Source organism: Gambusia affinis, linkage group LG21, assembly GCF_019740435.1.
Source record: "Gambusia affinis linkage group LG21, SWU_Gaff_1.0, whole genome shotgun sequence".
NCBI lineage: Eukaryota > Metazoa > Chordata > Actinopteri > Cyprinodontiformes > Poeciliidae > Gambusia > Gambusia affinis.
In genome coordinates, this window is record NC_057888.1 from 15,740,153 (window position 1) to 15,757,935 (window position 17,783).

The 17,783-nt window shown below is 36.4% G+C and overlaps 2 protein-coding genes across 2 annotated transcripts; both read right to left on the reverse strand.

Annotated features, from left to right (window-relative positions):
• Nucleotides 1-1,381: 1,381 nt before the first annotated feature.
• LOC122824674 (hemicentin-1-like) lies at nucleotides 1,382-5,635 on the reverse strand. Its single transcript, XM_044105535.1, has 8 exons — nucleotides 5,623-5,635; nucleotides 5,228-5,527; nucleotides 4,894-5,151; nucleotides 4,395-4,697; nucleotides 4,070-4,318; nucleotides 3,905-3,983; nucleotides 2,646-2,685; nucleotides 1,382-2,548 (listed from the first exon to the last, which is right to left on the reverse strand). Exons 1-8 carry the CDS (start codon nucleotides 5,633-5,635, stop codon nucleotides 2,393-2,395), a joined length of 1,398 nt encoding a protein of 465 aa, XP_043961470.1. The 3' UTR covers nucleotides 1,382-2,392.
• A 4,514-nt stretch (nucleotides 5,636-10,149) lies between these two features.
• LOC122824006 (myeloid cell surface antigen CD33-like) lies at nucleotides 10,150-15,851 on the reverse strand. Its single transcript, XM_044104148.1, has 8 exons — nucleotides 15,791-15,851; nucleotides 15,586-15,671; nucleotides 15,015-15,401; nucleotides 13,461-13,760; nucleotides 13,127-13,384; nucleotides 12,965-13,043; nucleotides 10,559-10,598; nucleotides 10,150-10,470 (listed from the first exon to the last, which is right to left on the reverse strand). Exons 2-8 carry the CDS (start codon nucleotides 15,647-15,649, stop codon nucleotides 10,234-10,236), a joined length of 1,365 nt encoding a protein of 454 aa, XP_043960083.1. The 5' UTR covers nucleotides 15,650-15,671; nucleotides 15,791-15,851; the 3' UTR covers nucleotides 10,150-10,233.
• Between the last annotated feature and the right edge of the window lie 1,932 nt (nucleotides 15,852-17,783).

Here is a 17,783-nt window from a genome sequence, read left to right on the forward strand (position 1 = left end):
TGTGACTCAACACTTGGAGGAGGATTGCTGTAATGACGTACTAAAGACGGATTATTGAAAACAGTAGGAGACTCTTAAAGAGACAAAGACCAATTTAATGGTGTCCGAAATGCCTGCAATACACAAATTTGTTTTTCGTCACTTTTGATATGTACAGCTTTTTTGTAACAACATAGTCACTTGATTATGCAATAAACTGGCACTGTGTGCCTGGGAAATACATAATACTCCCGTCCCTTTAAGACTTTATAGCAAGTCTTTACTGGGAGTTCCTATAAATGTTGAGGGTGATATAGATTTCCTCCCCTCATCTCAGCACTCCATAATTTTTTATTTCTTTTTAATTGAGAGGATGCTGAATGTTATAATAATCTAACTTTAAGCAATCTGAGATTCATAAGCATCTGCAAAAACTAAGACTTGTGCGCACAAACCTCCACAAACTGCAGCTTGGCATGTCGGCATGTCTTCCTCTCCGGATGCTTAGACAAAAAAGATCTAAATCAAACTCAACTCCTTCCGACCACCGTTTCAAGTCTCTATTAGCTAAAGACATGAGCGCTTCATCCAGTGTGAACCGTGTTGCTGGGCAGCTTTGTGTAAGTGCACAACAACAATGGTAGCTTCATGTGGTTGCTTTTCATGCAAATAAGCAGAAACCAATGGGCAAAGTAAACAAGACCAAAACTACTTCTGTTATCACGCATGATGAACTCTTGAACTTCAGCTACCGGAGGGTATTTGTAGGAAGAGGCCAAAAAGAATAACATTTGTACTCCATGAGTCTTGGCTGCCCATTTCTGTGTCCCCAGTTTATCTTTGTTCTTTCTTTGGACAGATTGTGATACGTATTGGCTAGAAACACCCAAAAAAAAAGCAAAAAAAAAAAAAAAGCTCCAGTTTTGAAGATAATCTGACCCACATGTCAAACCATCACAATGCATTCCATGCCAAATCTTATGCTTTTCTGTTATTCTTTCTTCTAAGACGTCAACTTTAAGAACAAATGTTTCATATATTTCACCCGCTGTTAGACGCCATGATGAAGAGATTAGTGTTATTCTTTTCAGTGGTCATAATGTTATGCCTTATATGTTCTTAGAACCGCAGTTCTATTTGAACATAAATCAACCTTAATGAGACATGAGTCATTATACAATAGTGACATGAGTCTGTTGACATAAAAAAGAAAATTGGAATGATAATGAAAACAGAGAAAATTTTATAATGGATTTATTTGACATAATAAGCATTTAACATGTTACATAAGTCAAGGAAAAATTAAAAATAATAATTGAAGAATAATTGTCCTAGCTGATTTATGAGGCAATATTTTTTTTAAAAAAAGATTACAGAAGTTATATTTTCCCACCAGCTTTGATTAAAAAACACACAGTGGCACACTTACCCAACGAATGCTAAAGCACGTTATTTTACAAGGGAAAAACAGGAGAAAAGCACAAACTGAGTAATATAAGTTTAAATTCTGGAAAAATGTGCTAATTATTTTACTGGCAACAGGTGAACATATCGCAAACAATAATTTTCTGAGCTTCAGAATAAAACAAAAAAACTTTACTTCCTTATATGTGCGTTTACTGAGTTTTGAAATCATGTGTCATTCACTGAACCTCTGAAAAGGGAAGGCAAGTCTTCCTGATAGAACAAAAAATATTAGCTTGTAGCTTGTTTATATTGCAGAGAACTAATGCATTGTCCTTTACAAAAGCACAACGTGACCACAACTTGTGAATATTCACTAGTCTCTACAGAAATGGGAAGTGATTTTCAAGTGTTCCTAGAAAAATCACAGGATTTCTTTTTAATCACTTCAAGTTTTCTAATGTTACTAGAAAACCACAGGTTTGATTAAAAAACATGCATTGGCATACAACACATGGATCATCAGCAAAAATAAAACCTAACCCGAAAAGCTGTACATGTTAAACAAAGCGCATTCAGAGATTCAACGTCTCAGAGAAAAAGAACAACTTTTGTAGGTATAATTTAATTGATTATGGTTATATTGGCATGAGGTGTCTGTGCTGATATATTTAGTTTTGGCATTGCAATATTGCTCTGCATTACAACCAGATTGTGCAGCTTTTGACTGCGGGGACATTCACTCACAGCCATAGTCTTTTACCAAAGCAGATTGAAATTAAATCTTTTTTTCTCGTCACTTTTGTTGTTATTCCAATAGATATTACAAAATATCATAGAAAATCTTTCAATCGATTTCATTCATTCCTAATAACTGACAGAAGCCTACGCATTGGAGGGTGACAAGGTCTTGAGGTACAGGCTCTCCATCTTTATCATAATCTTTCCCCTGACATAGACAAAACTTAGATGTTTGCTATCACACATCAGAGGTTATTCTTTCATTTCCTCACTGTGACAATTTTACCTCCGCGTACACAGTCTGTTCATCGTGCTGCACCAGTTTGGAGGAAGTTTCAGGTGTCTTTCTGCAAAATGTTATTTCTCCATAATGCAATTGTTGCTCTGGTTTAGAGGCTGACATTTGGACTTCACTATTTTGACCCTGAAGAACAAACAACGCTTATGCAGAGGATGTGAAAAAGAATGTACAAGTAAAAACTGATTGCAGTTCTGTAGATACAACTGTAATTTTTACTCACCTCAGTCAGTTTGGGAGCTTGGTATTTGGAGTTAAAGTACCTGGCAGACATAGATAACAAGGCAAGGGAAGATTATTTATATGGCGTCCCACATATTCAAGACAATCAAAATTACTTTACAGGATGTTAAAGAATATTACAATATAAAGTAAAAAAAAATGTTAAGATTCAAATACTAAGTCAATGACTTTTTCTACCAGAATCATGCAGTGTCTCATAGAAAGATGAGTCAGTTTCAGTAACACTGACTCAACCATAAAATGTAAATACAAATCAAGAGCAGTACAGTATTTTGAGAAGGGGCTGCCAGCAAAGATACAAAGTTATTCATGCTGTAGCTGAAGTGCCAACATTTCAGTAACAAGAACTCTGTTGTGCAATATCTTCCTCTTGCCTCAATGCCCTATTCATGTCATTGCATTACTGACTTTTATTTCAATGACATAGGAAAGAAATTTACAAGTCATTTTACTATGGCTTTGATACAACAGTACAATATACAAATTGATCTCCAGATAAGCTTTCCTACCCTACATTGTTTGGATAAGCAAATAATAATAATAATAATAATAATAATAATAATAATAATAATAATAATAATAATAATAATAATAATAACACCACTGCATGATTGAAGTTTTATGCTGTAGATGTGTACCATGACTGTATGCCGAACCCGAAGTCATGGCTCATTCTCTGAATTATTCAGATAATAATTATCCAATATATTGGAGACACTCAGCCAGCCTTGAAATATAATATGGGGTTGGATTGTTGGTTAATCTGTAATTCCGAATAATAAGTCAACAATAAGCATCTCATAGCATAAAAAATGTACTCTGTCCTTAAATGGTGGAACACAGTGAATTTTGCAATTTTGATCCCTGTACACCTGCACTATTCAGAACAGCAGTACAGCAAAATGAAAAACAAAACAAGACTTCCGGTTTGAAAGTGTCTCCTTAGTTTCCTCATGTTTAGACTCTCCAAAGTATTTTTTTATACCGTTAATTCTTACCTACAAAAGTTTAAAATTATGTTCAAGTGTAAATTATCTAATTACTGGAGAGGATGTGTAATGATCTCAAAAATTTGATTTGGTTTGCAAATAGTTTCAAGCACCCTTCATGCAGCAAAAAGATCATCTCTCAGCCTTTATATCTCCCAGTAGGGACAAAATCCCACTGCAGTGAGAAGAAATACACTTGTATAGGGTAACCTGGGTTTAGCTTCTCACAAATTTAATTTCTGATACTCACCAAAAACCAGCAAAGAGACAGATGAACACAATGCATCCTACTGGAATGATTCCCCAATAAAGAGGGTTAAATGGCAAACCTTAATGAAACACACAAAATGTTCTGAGTTTAGAGAGATTATCTGTATGATGGAGAACAGAAGACACAATATAATAACCAACTTACCAGTGACAATAACAAGGATAACTGGACATGTTTGATTTCCCTGATCATTTATGGCCATACAATAATATTCACCTCCCTCTATGGCACTGAATCTATGAACCTGGCCCTCAGATAACTTAATGGCTCCTTCTGCACTGTTCTTAAACCAGGTGAAGCTGGTAATGGGAGGCTTGGCTCTGCTGGAGCAACTCAGGTCCACCCAGCTACCTGCTGATGGACTGATGGATGCTGAGGTGTCTTTAGGAGCATCTGAGGAAAATGAGAAATACAAGAACTTTATTGATCAGAAACAGCTGAACCATGATCTGCTGACAGGATCACTTACAGGAAACACTGAGAGTCACTTCTGTCTCTGCTGTCTTGTTTCCTCCAATCACAGGATATCTGGCAGAACATCTGATGTTGTATCCATCATGTGTGTCTGACAGAGTGATGTTCTCCTGGATTTTAGTTGCAAAGGTTCCATCTGTGTTTTTCTCTGTTTGTCTGGGAGAGTCTTGTTGGAGATTCCAGGTGAGTTCAGGAGGTGAGTGTGGACAGGGAGTGAAAGCTGAGCAGGTTACAGTGACAGACTGATTCTCCTTCAGGTCACCACCAGAAATATTAATGATGGGACTCCATGGAGATCCTGGAGTTTTAAGTTAAAACACATTTTACAAAAATATGCAAACAATCGGTGCAAGCAGACCTATATGTTATACAGCTGCTTGTTGGTCAAAAGAAACTCTGGTCATGTGAATTTGTTTTTTCCACTTAGCACCTCACATTTTAATAGAAAACAAACATTTGAAATGAAATTGAAACATGAAGAAGAAAACAGTTACCTTTTATTCCAACACAGAGCCTGGATGATGTTTCATTACCCAGATCATTTGTAGCCACACAGTAATACTCTCCTCCATCAGTAACATTGAAGCTGTAAACCTTCCCCACAGATACATTAATGTTTCCATATTCACTATTCTTGAACCAGGTGAAGCTGGGTGGAGGTTTGGCTCTGCTGGAGCAGCTCAGCTCCACCCAGCTACCTGCTGACACCAAACCTGATGGACTGATGGATGCTGAGGTGTTTCTAGGAGCATCTGAGGACAATGAGACACACATGAACTTTATTGATCAGAAACAGCTGAACCATGACCTGCTGACAGGATCACTTACAGGAAACACTGAGAGTCACTTCTGTCTCTGATGTCTTGTTTCCTCCAATCACAGGATATCTGGCAAAACAGCTGATGTTGTATCCATCATGTGTGTCTGACAGAGTGATGTTCTCCTGGATTTTAGTTGTAAAGGTTCCATCTGTGTTTTTCTCTGTTTGTCTGAGAGAGTCTTGTTGGAGATTCCAGGTGAGTTCAGGAGGTGAGTGTGGACAGGGAGTGAAAGCTGAGCAGGTTACAGTGACAGACTGATGCTCCTTCAGGTAAGAGGGAACATTAATGCTGGGACTCCATGGAGAATCTGGGGTTTTACACAAAACCAGCAGGTTAAAAAGTGAAATGTGTAAAATATGTCCACTGAATAACTCCAACCTGTTGAGTACTAGGGTACTCAACAGGTTTTCAACATAGTCGACATGTGACAAACAAGAAATATGTACATAATATTTCATGAAATTTTTCCTCGTTCTTTTTAATTGACTCTTATTTCAATAATTTCAGTTAAGAACAGATAACTGGAGATGTATATTTTTCCCCTCCAGGGGGTCTTTTGTGAGCTCTAACAGGAAAGGAATATATGTGGCAAATATTGTCGGGTCCCGGAGTCGAACCCGCGACAACCACGTCGAGGACTCAAGGCCTCCAAACAAAGGTCGTGCTATCCCCTACGCCACCACGGCACGCCCAGATAATTGGAGATAATTTTAATGTTTTATGGCGGGTCTAGAAGAGTCTTGACTTAATTATCACTGAGAATCTGTGAGAGAGCTCATCCATAAAAATATTTGGAATAAATTGACGATATCCCAATGGAAAGTGAAAACAGCTGGTCAAAACTCATAAAAGTAATTGTAATATAATGCAAAGCCAATGAAGATTATTTTTTTCCTTCAAGTAACCAAATACTAAAGGCCTGCAAGATGGACATTTTTGAAATGTCAATAAAAACAAAGAAGTCTTGTTTTTATCATCTTTCCATCTGTAGAAAACATCTCAATTGAATGAAAATAACCTAAATACATCAGGATGTAAATATTTCTGAATAACATTGCACATCAGTATCATAGTGTAAGCAGGTAGAAAGTGTCTTACCTTTGACTGTTATATGAAGAGGATTACAGACGTCTGTTGCCTTAAATTTCTCATTTTGAATTCGGAGGAAGTATTTGTCAGTATAACTGGTTCTTAAATCAGGAAACAGAGTGGTGCAGTTTTTCTCTCTCAGGTTTCCAGTCATACTCAGTGAATATTTGTTAACCGACCCATCGCTGTTGAAAATAATGGGACTTGGGTTGGCATTAAATTTTGACACTTTCTTCAGCCAAATTCCATAAATCGCTTTATTGATGTTAAAGTTCCGATCCGTCGTACTGAAGCTACATGGGATTTGCAAACAAGATCCATTCAGTGCTTCAATCTGCCCAGGTGTGCTAGCAATAAGGACTGGATTTGGGCATTTTGTCAAGACACCTGTAAGAACAGCAATAATAAAAAAATATTTGACTGTAGATAAGTTTCATCATCTAGAAACCCCAGTTGAGTTGCAGCATTTTTTTTTTTTTTTTTTTACACGGGAAGCCTTCAAGCAGACTAGTAATGTTTCATGTGATGTGTCCAAATTAAAGGAAGTGAACAAACATCTCACCTGGAAGGAAGACGACACTCAGTATCAAGTTGACTCTCAGCATGTTCTCAGACAGCTGAAATCAGACTGGAAAAAGATGAAAACACTTGCTGCATTTCAGCGTTTCCAATATGTCGTATTTGAATAAAACCTATTTAGGAAATTGTTGTTTATGTCATGATGTGTAGGCTTTTGAACCTTTAGTTTCTCAAGGGTTTCTATTCTGATTTCCTCTTTGTTGTGCATTTACTGAGATCTTGACATTTTAGTCTATCTTAGTTGATTTATTCATCTGTCTTCCCCCTTTGTGCTCCAGCTTGGGTTCTGTTAGATAAGTATTTAATATTTTAATTTATATCCCCTGTGGGTTTAGTTTCCCCTTTTATCTGTTAGGTTTATCCTCCTCCATCTGCACTTGTCCCTCAGCTGTTTCTGTTTCACTGTGAGAAAGGAGTGGAGAAAAACAGGAAGACCAGAAGAGGTAATTGGAGCGCATAAGCCAGTCACTGGTAATAAACTGGTTGCACTGGTTTCTTTGTCAGTTTTTGCTATGATTTGTGCCATTGTAACTTTTATCTTTTCACCTTCCCAAGATCTTTGTAGGTTTCCTTTGTTATCATTAAACATGCACTTTATGGTCACTTCAAGCTCCATTCTGCAGCTTTATAAGGGGCCGTTTAGGACAAAAATGATGTTTTCTCTCTCACACACACACACAAGACTAAAATTACAGATATACACTATTAAAATATCACATGCACATTTACTGTTTAAACTAAACTCAGGACTGTAGGCATGTGTGTGCGTGCGTGGGTGTGTGCGTGTGTGTGTGTGTGTGAACTAATTAGCCTGAATGAATGACATTACATGTATATGAATGAGACACTCGTACTTTAACAATATTTGCAATTTGACTAAGGACAGATTAAGATAAGTAGTCACAATTTTTAATTGAATTTTCTCATCATCGAATTTAACAAGCAGTGTGACCCTTGCCTTAAATGAAAGAGCTCCTCTAACCCCAGATGTTCTGACTTTCTGTGCTTCCTCATCAGATTTTCCTACCGCAGCGCATCTAGACGGCCATGTCTATCTGTCGATGCTACCTTTCGAAAATTTCTAATAGCACAGATAGTCACAACATCGGCGGTCATAGGTACTCTTTCACTGTGTGTGATATTTAAATAGTGTGTAAATGCAATTCTTGTGTTTGTGTGAGAGTCCGTAGTAATGTGTGTGAGAGAAAACAGAGTTCTCGTCCTGGACAACCCTTCATACATTTTGATCCATCTTCAAACTTAAACTACATGAACAACTGCGGCACAGCTTATTGATAACAAATTGAATGTATAACTAAAAACAACTATTTTCACATAAAAACAATGACAGATTTTATAGCAAGAAAAAATACTGGTTTAGGAAAAACACATTGTCAAAAGCGTTTTCATTTTAACAGCATACTTACCTGAATAATGTGCAGATAAACTCAGAAAAATGTGAATCTGGTTTAAGAATTTCACTCGGTGAGCAAAACATCCAACAAGCAACTTGAGTTTCAAAGTCAATGTTTAGTCAGACTTTACAGGTGCGATATTTATCCTTCCTCTTATTGTAAAAGAGGAGGACAGCCTGTTAATATTTAAACCCAGGAACAGTGCATTTATTAGGCAATGCATGGGATGAATATTAGGACTGCCATGTTCAAAGGATGAAGAAAACCACAGAGAAGCTTCAAAGAAACATAATGTTGACACCTGCTGACACCAAACCTGATGGACTGATGAATGCTGAGGTGTTTCTAGGAGCATCTGAGGAAAATGAGACACACATAAACTTTATTGGTCAGAAACAGCTGAACCATGATCTGCTGACAGGATCACTTACAGGAAACACTGAGAGTCACTTCTGTCTCTGCTGTCTTGTTTCCTCCAATCACAGGATATCTGGCAGAACATCTGATGTTGTATCCATCATGTGTGTCTGACAGAGTGATGCTCTCCTGGATTTTAGTTGTAAAGGTTCCATCTGTGTTTTTCTCTGTTTGTCTGAGAGAGTTTTGTTGGAGATTCCAGGTGAGTTCAGGAGGTGAGTGTGGACAGGGAGTGAAAGCTGAGCAGGTTACAGTGACAGACTGATGCTCCTTCAGGTCAGAGGGAACATTAATGCTGGGACTCCATGGAGAATCTGGGGTTTTACTTCAGACAAACATTCAACAAAATCAAAAGCAATATATGAAATAATCTGGGAAACTGATGGAGGGGTGGGGTTAAAAAAAAGCTAGAAGTTTAGAAGTTAATATCATTTTTAATTTGCATTTATTCCACCCGACTCTGAAGAATTGATTTAGTTGCATTGAGTTTTAATTTATGAAGCACAAATTTACAAGAATTATCATCTCACAAAACATTATGACAAACACATCAAATTAATATCCAGAAATATATAATCAAATATATCCAGTACATTTCAACCACATAGGCAGAACAAAACTATTTACATATATTTTTGATTTAATCCTGGCTATAAAAGAAACTTAGTCAAAAGCAGTTTAGCTGCAAACTGCTGACAGTTTTCTTGAGCATTGAGTTCAGTGATCCGATCATCAAGAGTTCTTTACTTTTAATAAAAACCTGACCTAACTGGACAGTAACAAATAAGGCTGTTTTATTTGGAATAGAAAAATGGGACCTTAGTGATACAAACTTTTTAAATGTTTACTTTTTTTGTTATTTATGGTAAATATCATATTCATGCCTCCAAACATCTGCAAAAAAAAACCTCATTTCAGATTTTCTTATTTTCAATAAATATAGGACTCTAGTGTCTTTAAAATCAAGTTTAAATGTTAAAACCCTTGAAAGACCACAACCCTTGAACACCAATACTTTTGACATTAATTTGCATTTTTATTTATTTATGTTTAGATTTTGGTTTCTTTTATCCATTTTATTTGGTCCTGTATTTTTCTTATTTTAAATAAAGTTATTGGAGGAACAAAAGAGATAGAAAATGAGGAAAGGAAACTAGACTGTTGAATAACCAGTTTAACGTCTTTCAAAGTACGAATGTGAGTACTTTGAAAAGTCAACTAAAGTAATTCAGATCTTGAAGTTTATCCAATTGAAAGTTTACAAATCAGCCACATAAATTAGTGCTTTACAATTCAACTGGAAAAAAAAATATTTAGGGAAGATAAGTTTGCTAAACATTTTCAAAATTAGCCAAAGCAGTGTCCATTAGGGCTATGATATATAAAAAATAAAAAAAATAAAAACTTTACCGAATAGCCATGATTTAAAAAAAAAAAAAAAAAAAAAAAGATTTGTTTGAAATTCTGAGCTGAGAAAAAACAAAAGAAAAAAATTCTTATCTCACAACAAAGACTATTTTTTCTTCACTTCAGTGTAGTAATTCTCTGGGCCGCCGTCAGCCTGTGTTGGAGGGTTTTCTGGCGTTGACACGTTGACCTGTGCGTACACCGTCTCCTGCTGCTCATTGTCCTGCGCTGGTTTAAGTGAAACTGTAGGTGTCTTACTGGTTACTTTGACTTCCCCATAATGCAGTTCTTCCTCTTGCTCAAATGCTGGATTCTGAACACCAAGATCTATGTCCATTTGACTCTGCGGAAAAATAAAATTTCAGGAGGTAACAAATATGCAAACAGAATCTCACAGCAGTGCTGAGTACAAAGGATGAACGTTCCCCCACCTGAGTCTTTTGTGCCGCTGAATATTTGAACATAAAATACCTGCAAGACATTAGAGAGCTGTCAGAATAATGGCGCTGTGTTTCAGGTGATGGCACAAACAGAGCAAGAATCAAGACTAGTATGCAAAAAACATTTGAAAAAGATGATTACCATAATTCAATCCCATTTACATCTGGTTAGCTTGAAATACTGTCGCGTTTTCAAGCTTTTGTTTTAGATAAAACCTGATTATAACGTACACTAAGAAAATTAAAACAAACCAAAAGTAGGCACAATGTTTCTTTCACGTTGCTTTTAACAAGTTTAATTTGTAGTACAGTTTCATGGCGGAGCAAATGTTGTCTCACTAATCAGCCTGAATACAATGATATTGCACAAAAGGATGCTAGCTGCTTTGTTGTTGTTATTCTTCCTACAAAGAATGACAATTTTTTATGGTTTTCTAAAGCTAAAAATTCACTGCCGTTACTTATTTGTAGACGAAAGGGGAATGGCTACTAACTCAGACTCATGAGTCTGTTTCTGTGATGTTTTGGTTTTTACAGTGTTGAGCTATATCAAAGATATTTTTTTTTTGGCTGTTGTTTTTTTTCAAGACATAGTGTTTCTATGTTTCTTGGACCAAATAAGATGTTGGGTGTGGCCAACACTAGGGCAAAAACTATCTTCACCAAGGGCCAGATTTCATGGCAGATCAGTCACAATTTGGACAATGTCATTTTCATAAAACAATGAAAAGAGCGTCAATGGACATTCCCCGTACTTTCAGTATTGTAAGGGCACAGGGTGAGGACCAATTGGGCTGATGGTGTCAGCTCCAACCTTGTTCATCCCAAACAGGCTCCCAAGATGCATTGCAGCAGTATGTCTTATGTGGGGATAGCTATATAAGCAGTGACAATACCAGTGGAAAAGGAATAATCCACAGTGGTTTAGGGAGTGGTGCAAGGTGTGAGTGGAACCAAAATACTTGGCCACTGGAAGGTCAAGCTTCCTATTAATCCCCATTCTCTGTGTTTTATTGTGTTCACCTAAAGGAGGCTCCAGAAAACTTTGGAGTCTTTGTTTTAGGTCTACGATGCCCAAGTCTGGACCTCGAGAGCTACCGTCCTGCAAATTTTAAGCTATCTTAATATTACAAGTTTTGATGCTTATTTCCTTTTACTTTTTTCTTTTTTTTTCTGAAATCCATTTCTCTTATAGTCCTTCATACGACTCACTGAATGATGCAATCAGACTTCTGTGTGGATGATTCCCAAAATGACCCGCTTGCGCAGAAAAAGAACAAAGATGTCACACAGCACCACACTGTTTAGAGAAGTAATCATGGATGCAGTTGTCTATGAAGCGATGTTTGTGACAACACTGGGAGTCAACAGTATTGTCACAAAATCATAACACAAATGAAGTCAATAGAAAAAGGAAGAAGAACCAATAGCAATGGTCTTTTGCAGAACATTGACTGCAATTTCTGTTGAGAAGTTTGGATGTGTAGCCGGAGCCAGGACAGTGGTGGAGTTGTTATGTGATGTGCTTCAGTGATACAGACTTATTTCATAATTTCCTAATTTTAATTTCCAGTTACTGATTATGTCTGGACTTATCACATCTGCTGCAGAATAATAATGCACGTTTCACAGCAATGATCACAAATTTGGATGAATGTAGCACGACCGTTCTGATAACAGTTTCTTTCAAAACTACATGTTACATTATACACTATATGTTTCCCATCTAGTACCACATACAGAAGTGGCACAAATCTGGTTTTAATGGGGCTGGAAAGATCAGAAGTAAAATTCTGCTCTGTCTTCACAAAACCTCCATTTACAACTCTGGGAATAGAGTCTATATTTCAGGTATAATTTGACTTGTTCAGGTGGTAATAATTGCTCCCACTTGTGAAAACAATATCCTGTTGCCACAGGTATGCATCATAGCAACTGGGTAAAATTTAAAAAGGTAATCCAAACTTTTGCAATTCCTCGAGCAAATGAAATGATGTACAGAATAAATAAAAATAAATAATAAAAATAAGGGCTACTCCAACAACCTGCAACCAAGAGTGATTAAATTCTGTAAACAATCTGAATACATCTCTATAATGTCATCTGTAAAACTTCAGTCTGCCATTTTGAGCTCGCTGATGTATGTATTAATTTATTGACTGGAGGGTTTCCAAATGTAACATTTCCAGCTGTTTGAAAATAACAAATAAGGAACAAAACACATCCTCCTGCAGACCTTCTTGTATAACTCACAATTGATGTAATACTTTTTGAACCAATCTCTTACCTATCTAATGATAGACATTTGAAACTGTATGGATGTCCTGTTTACAGTGGAGCATTCTACTTAGGTTTGGACCTTCATTTCATCTCAAAATGTTTACGGGTGAAACTCACCAAACAAACACAACCAGAAAAACAAGAAAGCAGATGACCACAATAATCCCCACGATGACGGGCACCAACAGTTTTACACCTTACAGGAAGAACACAGAAAACTATATTACAAACAATTACAGGCAGCTATTTCTAAAAGTAGACTTTAAGTTTAATAATTACCTTTCGTTATAACTAGTATAACTGATGACGTTTCATTACCCAGACGGTTTGTAGCCACACAATAATACTCTCCTCCCTCAGTAACATTGAAGCTGTAAACCTTCCCCATAGATACATTAATGTCTCCATGTTCGCTGTTCCTGAACCAGGTGAAGCTGGGTGGAGGTTTGGCTCTGCTGGAGCAGCTCAGCTCCACCCAGCTACCTGCTGAGACCAAACCTGATGGACTGATGGATGCTGAGGTGTTTCTAGGAGCATCTGAGGAAAATGAGACACACATGAACTTTATTGATCAGAAACAGCTGAACCATGACCTGCTGACAGGATCACTTACAGGAAACACTGAGAGTCACTTCTGTTTCTGCTGTCTTGTTTCCTCCAATCACAGGATATCTGGCAGAACAGCTGATGTTGTATCCATCATGTGTGTCTGACAGAGTGATGTTCTCCTGGATTTTAGTTGAAAAGGTTCCATTTGTGTTTTCCTCTGTTTGTCTGAGAGAGTCTTGTTGGAGATTCCAGGTGAGTTCAGGAGTTGAGTTTTGACAGGGAGTGAAAGCTGAGCAGGTTACAGTGACAGACTGATGCTCCTTCAGGTCAGAGGGAACATTAATGCTGGGACTCCAAGGAGAATCTAAAATTTCAAATAAGACGCACATTTTAATAAACAAAGCAGACTTCCAGTGCCCAAAACTACCAAATGGTTGTTAAAATATTTTTCAATAAGTTTAATTAATCCGAGAAAAAGAAATAAGCAAACACAGTTGTCCTCAAATTGACCAGTGATCCATTGACATTTATCTCACTTGCATTAACAAATTTGAAGACAAAAAGGAAACAAATGATTATTTTGTGCACGCATGAAAACATGTATGCACAGTTGACACCAGATATTTTCACAAACACAATAAAGAGAAACATGCACTTTTTTTCAGACTGTATGAGACTAAATCCAGAGAAACCTTTGTTGCAGTTGTTTTAGATTAGCCATAATTACCAAAATTATTTCTATTTCCAACTTTACTTATATTCACAAGTTTACATAAATTTGCTCAGTATCATAAATAACTGTCTTTTAAAATATTTGACTTGGATCAAACCGTTTTGGGATTCCTTCCACAACCTTTTCCTATTATTTTACTGCTGGTGTCCATTCCTCCTGACTGAACTGGTTAAACTGGGTCCAGTTTGTAGGCAGCCTCACTCACTGGTCTTTTCAGATCTTCCCACATCTTTCCCTTAGGACTTTGATCAGGGCTTTGTGATGCCACTCTAAAACACAGACTTTGTTGTCTTTAAGCCACATTATGACCACTTTGGATGTTGTCCATTTAGAGGACCAATCAGTGCCCAAGTTTTACTGCCAGGCTGAAGTCTTCAGATGTTGCTTCAATATTTGCTAATAGTGTTCTTTCCTCATGATGCCATGAGTTTTATGATGGTACCAATTCCTCCTGCAGCAAGCAGTCCCACATCATGATGCTGCCACTTCCATAGTTGACAGTGAGGATGATGTAAGCATCCCCAACTATCCTCCAAATGTAATGATTGTTATTATGGCCAATCAGATCAAAATGTGTTCCTCTAATTAATTCAAATGTGTCAGTTTACCAGTCATACGTTTGTGGAAGAAAACCCAAAAATATTATACATTTTGAGAGACATTTGTCCCAAATACATATATATGTTGTATTTTGTAGGAAACAATTAAAGTAAATTTTCAAACAACACTAAGTTAAAAGACCACATGTTAACAATTTGAAAGACTTGGAAAAACTTGAGGAATGTCAAGTGATCTTGTTGCACTACAACTAAATTTACATTATTAATCATCACTATCATAACAGCAGTTCTATGTTACACTACATTAAAATAAAAATGTTCTTACCTCTTACTGTTATGTGAAGAGGATCAGCACAAGCTGATGCCTTGTAGACACCGTTCTCAACTCTGAAGAAGTATTTGTCTGTGTGATTTGTTGTTAGATTAGGAAACAGAGTGGTGCAGTTTTTCTCTTTCAGGTTTCCAGTAATAATAAGTGAAAAGATGTTAATTGACCCACTGCTGTCAAAAATAACTTTATCTCTTTCATTGCGATAATTTACACCACCTTTCATCCAAATTCCATAGATAGTTTTACTGCTGTCATATTTAGGATCCGTTGGGTTATAGGTACATGGGATTTGCAAACAAGATCCAGTCAGAGCTTCCATGTTATTCGGTGTAGTGATCCAGAGGGCTGGTATATTCATCCCACAGTCGTTAGCCAAAGCACCTGTAAGGCAGACTGATAATGAACACAATGTAGAGCAAAATCTGCCAACAGGAAAACTTCATGATCCACAAACTCCAGATTAACTGCATCATGATACATGTGGAGGCTTTAAACAAGATCAAGATGAAATATTTTAGAAATGTCTCAATTTCTCCAAAAGGAAGGAAGTGAACAAACATCTCACCTGGAAGAAAGAAGAGGCTCAGTAACATGTTGACTGTCAGCATGTTCTCAGTCAGAGCCGCCATCAGACTGATAGTCGTCCTTCGTCTGTCAAAGTGGAAAAGAGCTCAGAAAATTATTTTTCAGTTTTTAAATCAGAGGTTGTGTTGGATAAATTATTTAGCAGCAAATTAAATCTTTCATATTATAAACAAGAATATACAGACCGTAGTATGTCAGAAAGGATGGAAATCAATGGCTCTTTCTCAGAAGTGGTTGAACTAAATGAAAAACATGCAAGAAAACGTCAAGTATAATTTATTACAATAATCTCCACAGTTTCTTTAATGGCAAAAAAAGTAATTTATTACTTTAATAACTGCAACAGAAATGTAATTCATAAAATGTTCTTACCCAATGAATCAACACTTGTAACAAAATTGCTTCAAATTAAGGAGAATATGAATTTGAGCAGGTGAGCAGAAGATCCAAAAGAGCAACTTCTCTGTTTAAAAGCTAAGGTTGTATGAAATCTAGGTGGCGTATTTTTTTTTCCTCATTTGCAAAAGAGGAAGTTTGGTATAGAATTTGCTTTTCTTAGTCTGTTTGACTGATTACTTCCTTGTAACATGTCACTTGTATCCACTATGTGTTGAATAACAGTTTGATTATGAAGATAAGAAACACACAGGGCATTTTACAATCTAAGGAACATTTGTTGTATTTTTGTAAGGGTTAGTTAAATTTGGGGTTCATCTAACCAAAAGCAAAATCAATATTTATTTTCAAACATCCAAATTAACTTTTTTTTACTGTCTAATGTTGAAATAAAACAGTTAGTACTGATAATTAAACTTGTATCATGATATGAAATGAATCATATATAAACTGCTAAAGTACTCATGACAAAAACTTTGATCTTACTGATTTGCTTGTAGCTGATTAGTTTTATTGTGTTTGTGGCATGTAGCAGCTTCATCAACAGCTGCAGAAAAACAACAGTGATTATTTTTGAAGTATTATTGGTGACCAGGATAAAATATAAACAAATCCAACCACTTGTCATATTTTCTGCTCTCTTATAGAAATGAGGAGTTTATTTTCTAGGTTTCCAACTTGGTCGTTATCTGTGTGTCGTCTTGTTGGCGATGGCGACCTTGATCATCAGAGTGCAAATCTGAAGAGTTTTTACTCAACCCTGAACGTCTGTCTGTCGGTTTAGTGTTTTAATGGTATGGTTGGATTTCATTTACTCCAATAAAGACTTTCAGCAAAAGTTGCATTAAAAGTCCATTTAATTTGTAAACTTTGCATCTGGCTTGCTCTCTTACTTTTATTTATTATCTGTCATCTTCCCTCTATCTGTCAGTCTCAGAGTTTTTAGGCCTTTTTATCCTCATTGTTCTCCACTGGTTCTCTCATCAGGTTTCCCTGTTGTCGCTGCTGTATTCTTAACATGCCAAAATCTTTGTAAGTTTTCTTATTCATCACTAAACATGCAGTTAATGGTCATTCTGGGCTCCTTTAGGTAGGAGTTGCACTACATGACACAGAGCTCAGAAAAAGCTTGAGCTTTTAAATAATAAATGATGTATTAAAAACAACTAGTTCTCAAATAAAAAACAATGGCAGTTTTTATAGCAAAGATCACAAACATCACAAGAGGGACTTTTGTGTTTGAATGTCAATTTTAGGTCAAAGTGCTGTTTATCCTTCCTCTTTTGTGAAAGTGGATGTTAGCCTTTCTAACACATTGTCTGCCATGGTGTACACAGATAAGGAAAATCATATCAATATATAAACTTTATCATTTATTTCAATAAGGATTATTTTAAGTATATTTTCACAGCAAAACATCGTCTCAAGAAACTGAACAACAATTACCGTATTTTCCTCATTATAAGGCTCACCTAAAAACCTTCAATTTTCTGAAAGGCCGACAGTGCACCTTATAATCCGGTGCACCTTATAGTGCGGAAAATATGGTAAATAAAAACCCCATTCATAAATGATAATATCATTATAATGCACTTTGATTACATAGGAAGATTAAAACTATTTACAAACAATATGATTTAATCCTAAGTGCAAAACAAAATCAGTTTATTATGAAGATGATGTTATTCTCTACCTGAACATTGAGTTTAGTGGTACTTAGTACAACTTCAAGCCCAACAAAATAAGGTTTGGACCTCAGGTGGGAGAATTTGGTTAAGGGAC

Excerpts from the sequence above, each read along its gene's own strand:
- LOC122824674 (XM_044105535.1), bottom strand. Across the intron at positions 4,698-4,893 it reads GCTCTGTGTTGGAATAAAAG|GATCTCCATGGAGTCCCATC; the intron begins GTAACTGTTTTC and ends TTAAAACTCCAG. Across the intron at positions 4,319-4,394 it reads AGTGACTCTCAGTGTTTCCT|ATGCTCCTAAAGACACCTCA; the intron begins GTAAGTGATCCT and ends CATTTTCCTCAG.
- LOC122824006 (XM_044104148.1), bottom strand. The coding sequence starts at position 15,649 with ATGGCGGCTCTGACTGAGAACATGCTGACAGTCAACATGTTACTGAGC. Across the intron at positions 13,761-15,014 it reads TCTTCACATAACAGTAAGAG|ATTCTCCTTGGAGTCCCAGC; the intron begins GTAAGAACATTT and ends TTGAAATTTTAG. Across the intron at positions 10,599-12,964 it reads TTTCTGGTTGTGTTTGTTTG|GTATTTTATGTTCAAATATT; the intron begins GTGAGTTTCACC and ends AATGTCTTGCAG.